The sequence below is a fragment of the Aspergillus pseudotamarii genome (assembly GCF_009193445.1).
Source record: "Aspergillus pseudotamarii strain CBS 117625 unplaced genomic scaffold BDV38scaffold_30, whole genome shotgun sequence".
NCBI lineage: Eukaryota > Fungi > Ascomycota > Eurotiomycetes > Eurotiales > Aspergillaceae > Aspergillus > Aspergillus pseudotamarii.
The window spans coordinates 273,206-279,205 of NW_022475044.1; the positions used below are offsets into that span (position 1 = coordinate 273,206).

General features: G+C 45.1%; 1 protein-coding gene across 1 annotated transcript; it reads right to left on the reverse strand.

Moving 5' to 3' along the window:
- Positions 1–2,981: 2,981 nt before the first annotated feature.
- On the reverse strand, positions 2,982–3,470 carry BDV38DRAFT_100041 (uncharacterized protein). Its single transcript, XM_032050826.1, has one exon. The coding sequence runs from the start codon at positions 3,343–3,345 to the stop codon at positions 3,082–3,084; it is 264 nt and encodes an 87-aa protein (XP_031913116.1). The 5' UTR covers positions 3,346–3,470; the 3' UTR covers positions 2,982–3,081.
- Positions 3,471–6,000: the final 2,530 nt, after the last annotated feature.

The following is a 6,000-nucleotide window of genomic DNA, read 5'->3' on the forward strand; positions in this document are numbered from 1 at the left end:
GAGGTGGAGTTCCGCTATGCTCCAGCTTCTCACCACTCACCTCCTCCCTAGTGGGGATCATCACACAGACCAGTTTTATCGCGCAGTAGGCCGGCCATAATCGGCCTGGCGAGACCGAAGCCTTTACAGACAGTTGCCTTTTATCAGAATGAAAGAGTATATGGATGGGATGGGAGACTAGTGCTGTCGGAGTTAAGGTACGCGAGATGACTAAGGCCAGGTAGTAGTAACTCTCGGAGATCTACCACGGAGAACTCCCTCGGGTGCTTCTTACGGCTTGGATATCCGATACTGGGGCCGTGTCGTGCCATGGGGAGAACTATTTCAAATCAGGGACCCATGGTTAAAGAATGACAAAATTCAGATAGGGTTTCCGTATAGTTGTTTAGCTTTTTTGTTCCCTTTTGTCTCGACTTTTCTCTTTGTCATCGATCCGAACGTTGGGGAAACATGGATCACCTGTTGAGCCAAGGTAACAAGGCGAAGCTAGTGAGTCGTCCCGGGGGGGGTGTTAGAGCTGCCAGGGACTGGACGGCGTGCCAAGGAATGGCCAAGACGATCAAGATTTCGTTTCTGGTCTAAGCACTTTGGCTGGTCAAGGAGTGAGCCTTGCGGAGCGTTTCCCACTTTGACAGGGCCCGTTGGGGACCTGACTCAGAGTAGAGTAGTATCAGTATCAGCTCGAGGTGGTTTCGCCCCACCCTGTAGCTAATACCCAACGGTTAAAAAAATGATTATCATTTTTTTTTTGGTTTTTTGTTTTCTACAGGGTTGGCATTGGGCGATCATGGGCCAGTCTCGTCGATTTGACCCCCTACCCTCTCAATTATGTCCGAGGAGAAAGAGTGGACCATGATGTTATGGAGACGGAGACTGCGGGGCTGGATCGTAAGGGAGGTTGATGAAAGAGTCACGACGTCTGGCTAAGTTTTTTCCCAGTGACACTTCGTACGGAGGCATGCCTGATAGGGATAAGATTGGGCTTAGCTGGTGATCTTTGGTTCTAGTATGACTCTTAATATTATTCGAGATGGTCCATCCAGGAGGCTGTGATGGGTTAGGATCGCATGACGTCTATATTACTCACATCATTATGAGGAGTATCAGAGCTGAGACCGAGATTGGTATTGCGGTTTGTCGTACTGTAAGCACTGTAGCACATACGTACTGAACACTATCATATTGTCTGGTAGTCCTTTAGAGTACATTGAGACAAACCTGTCAAGTATGGAACGTGGGACCTATCTGGCCCCTTTGTCCTCTTGCAATATTGTTGATCGTTATTCTTTGACCAGGGATAACATGTTATTAATATTATCCGTTTGGAAAACGCAAAATCTGATGTGCATGACACCCCCCGGTTGCTGATCATCTCCCGAAGTATACTAGCCAAGAGATTAAAAGGGCAAATGTAGAAAGGGAGGGGATGAAATTAATTAGTGGTAATATTAAATTTCGACTGGATGAAAGGAAGTTAATCTTCTATGGGTTTAGTCTTTAGGCATGTAGTATGTGTTGGTGTTTTAAGTTTTCGAACAGTTACCGGTTTTCTTTTCTTTTCTCTCTTTTTTCCTTTTTTTTTTTTTTTTTTTTTTTTTTTTTTTTTTTTTTTTTTTTTTTTTTTTTTTTTTTGTATTTAAAAAAAAAAAAAATTTCTGTTCGGACTCCATACACTGGCGCCGTTTTAGCTTTGTGAGTTATATTTTTGGTAGAACTTGGGTTGTACATGTCTTGCATATAGAAAGGAGGAAAAGGGAGAATTGACAGTAGTGATAATGATATAACTATAACGCCTATCTTTAAGATTTAGTCCAACTTGATAGAGTATACGGAGCGTTCCTCCGTCCTTTATACAGAAGGCTTAGCGACCTACGGGTATCACGGCGGATCAACTCACAGCCCCAGTCGATCCGACGATATCAAGCAATGCCTGTGAGATTTGTTTGATCCGCCCAGGGGTCGGAGTCGGAAAGACAGCCCCCCGTGGTTCGCTCTTCTTAGCTTTTTTTTTTTTGTGATGCTGCTCCGCTTTTCCTTTTCATCTGGGGGCTCATTTATTTTTTTTAATTACTATTTCTTAAAAGCGGTTATTATAAATCTGCTCGTTATCGGTTTCAGCTGGCGACGAGTCTCATCCACTCGTTAGGCAATAGTCATACTATGTATGTGACGACTCTTGACAGCAGGAGAGCAAACAAAAGTGCGAGCTAGTAAACTCGTCACATTTGTTGACTCAGTCTCTTGAGATCTAGTGGCATAGGTAAAGCGCTGGATATCGAGGAGGAGGGAAAAGGATGTATCACCCACTGTTGGTAGCTAACATATCCACTCGACGATCTAACGTAGTCTGCCGGCCAGGAGCGGTTAAGCATGTTTTCCCTAGTGACCTTCAACCTGTTAGCAATTCCCACAACCCTAATCGACACGCATGGTTGTTTCCGAGCACGGCCTCCCGAAACAATCCCTGTACGGAGCAAACTTCGAAGCCATGGTCAGCCAAATAAATAAATAAATAAATAAAAAAAACCCCATGTGCGTTGATCGGTACCCCATGGGATCACAACTCACTACCGATACTGATCAAGGCGGTTGTTTCCGTACGGAGTATGTCCTGGTAATTGAAAGCCCCAGTTGTCCGTACCTTAGGTCGGCTCCGCGCCTCTATAGTTTCCCAAAGCTTTGCCCACTTGCCCCTCTTTTTTATTGTGGTAAACTATCTCGAGACCGCGGCTATCTTTCTCAAATTGCCTGCGTGCTGAAGTCTGCACAAGTGCTGCAATGTGATTTTTCAAACCAGACGGGTCTGAGATTGTTCTGGAACTACGTTCGATATGTGAGTGGGTTTTCAATTTCCAATCCAACAAAGAAGGACTATCGCTAGTCATGTGAACCAAAACCAAAAAACAGAAAAAAAAAAAATTCCATCAGCTGCGGCATTTCAAGATACTCTCTCAGGGAGGAGAAAGAAAAATCATTAAAAAAAGGATGAATAATTAGAGGTGGCCGGTGAACGGCAAGCGACCGGGGTGAATACGGAACTATGGAGGCGGAAGATGGGCGGTCTTTAGCACCCTGCATCGATCACAAAGGCTTGTGCCAATCGTAGGCCGAGGAAGCCTGACACCGTTGCTTGCGTCCAGCCCAAATGCTCCACTGACCCGACGCTAAAAGGCAGCTAAGGTGGTGAGCATGCCATACGGAGTACACATGGCCTCCTGGAGGAGTGGCCGGTTGATTTTTCAAGCGATGAAGCGGCGCAGCAGTTGTGAACTGAAAAGGGGAGATATTTGATTTTTTTTTTTTGATGACGACGACCTTCCCACTAGCCCTGTTCTGGAAGGGCATTTTCCGATGTTCCAAACCTACCAAAGAACGGTACGCTATACGAACGAGAGTTGCTTACTATCGACGACAGCTGAGGGAGCTCCCCATTGCCCACAAGCGTAACAGCAACAAGCGCACCCCCTCTCATACTAGGTACCTAGGTAGCATCTATTCAGGGCTTAGCATAGACTGCAGAATAAGTGCACAGAGCAAAGTGCAGGATACCAAAAGTAAAAAGTATATTGTCCACAGTAAGTCCGCCCATGCATACATACATGCACATATCTGTCGACTGCTTAACCTCGTGATTGAGGCATCATTTCCCCTGATACTACTTTTGACATTATCAACAGCGGCATGCACGCACGTCCGGATACCTACAGGCCATGATGGAGACCCCAGCAATTCCAAGATGGAGATCTTATGCGCACCCGCTGCTAGATTCAGTTTTAATTTTCACATGGGTACGATGCACGAGACCAATCCCATGCTTGTCTATGTTTTGGGAAATGGATGGGGGAGCTTATCTTAGCTCAGAAAAAAAATGCCTCTGTTGCAATGTGGCCGAGACTGCCTTATTACTTCTTTTATTACTTTGGGCTTCATGTCTCATTTGGAAGGTAAATTTGAAAGAAGAGGGAAAAAAAAAAGAAAGAAAAAAAAATAAAAAGGCAGGGCCTCGAAGTGTCGCTTTCCAAAAATGCCAAGAGTCACTAAGCCAGGTGGGTGCACAGGCTGATTGCACGGAAGTACATGTGTGTTGGGGGAGGGGCATGAAATCCTGACGCTTCAGAGGCTGGTAGTTCGAGGGAATCTGGAGATTCAAGCGAGCCCCGACGGACAACTCAAATTAAGTAGATAGCGTTGTGGCTACGGCTCCGAGGATGTCTCTGGGGCACCCGGAAACCCCAACCAAACGATGACAGGGTGACTCGATCGCTAATTGCAACGGTAAGTTATCGCAATTTCTTTCTTTATTCATATCCATATCCATATTTTCCCTCTCTCCTTTCTTTTGGACTTTCTACATTATTTTTCTGACCTCATTTCTTTTTTTTTTACTTAATCTTGGGTTGGGTTTGAAATGCACGGTGCAAAGATTGGTTGCTGATACGCAACAAAAACAGAAGAGGGTAATGATCGATCAGCCGCTTGCCCCTTTACGGCTTAGGGTTACACAAGTATCTCTCAGGCTCAGCAGTAAGTGACATCCTCATCTAGGTAAGTAAGGGGGAATCATCCGGCCGAACGCCGTTAGGCTGTTTCGAGTTTATTTGGACGGGACCGAAGAGGGAGGGACGGGGAATGAATTAGGAAGTTACAATTCGTAGTTCTGGATTATTGACAGTGTCTCGTGTTGCTTTTCTTCTCCTCGGAACCCTAACATAGTAGCATCATCATTAGGTAGCTGCTCGGTGTGCCCCTCACGAGTGGGTTCTAATTGATGGATGGCTCGGGAGGGGTGGATTGGAATGGCGTGTGGCGTTTGGAAAAGTGGGAACAAGGCTGACGGGAGCAAGTCAGATCGGTTGTTTCCATACCGAAGTGTAACCAGATCGAGTCGCGCGTATTATTGCGTTAAGTTTGCTACTACCAACTCCGGGCTTAGGACAAGAAAAAGAACATTGATTTACCCAGAAAGTAAAAGAGGGAAAAAGGCAAAATGAACAGGCAACTAGAAAAGAAAAATTGTAAGTCGGGCCATATTTGCTGCGCAGCAGCCCAGAATGATTATTTTTATCATCATCTTAATTACCAACACCGCCATGGTCTCTTGGTCACAATATATGGACGGTTTGCAATGTTTGATATGCCTCTGGATGTATGTACATACAATGCAAGCATACTACTACCTCAGACCAATCTACCTACGTAGTACTAAGTACAGTAGACGATCCCACTGATACTGAATTACTGGTTCCATATGCACTAAGTGGAGGTAGGGTACAGCACGAAGCTATCAATTTTAGATTGGTTTGTCAGTGGAAGGGAGATCATGGATTGATGGCTGATGCTCCTGATCCGTCTCAAGTCACGATGCCGATGATCCTCGTTCTCGGATGGCTGGTGGGTATCCTGGACTTGCTCGTGTGAGTGAAACAAGCTGACCTGTGTGGTACCTGAAATTGGCCTCGACGAGATCCCAAACCTGGAACACGACGTTAGCTTCCTTAACTTCCACTAAACTTTTTTCTTGTTTTGAAGAAGGGGCACTATGACTGAAAGGCTTAAGAGAATAATAACCCACATAGCCGCCGACTTCCCCCCGATGAACTAAACCAAACCAAACTAAACTACATTTGACTACTGTACTGTGCCTATTCCTCCCGGCGCCAATCTTCATTATTCCAGACCATCCAAGCCAAAGTTTCCAAACCTAAAGAGGTTGGAGTGGGTTATGCGACTTTCTAGATACCAATGGGGAATTTTAGATTTGGGATTTTTGGTTGCAGTCATGTCCGTTCTTTCTAATCCTCTTTTTTTTTTCCCGCTCATTACCATCATCATTATTATGATTATTTATTTTTTCCCTCCCAGACAACAATGGCACTAAGTGCCCACTAACCTCCATCATAGTCCCAGAAAGGAAAAGAGAGAAAAGAAAGGTAACATTGATTGCGACAGGGCTAAAGCAAAAATAGAAAGCAAGCGATCAATGATCGTGCCCAACCCGAT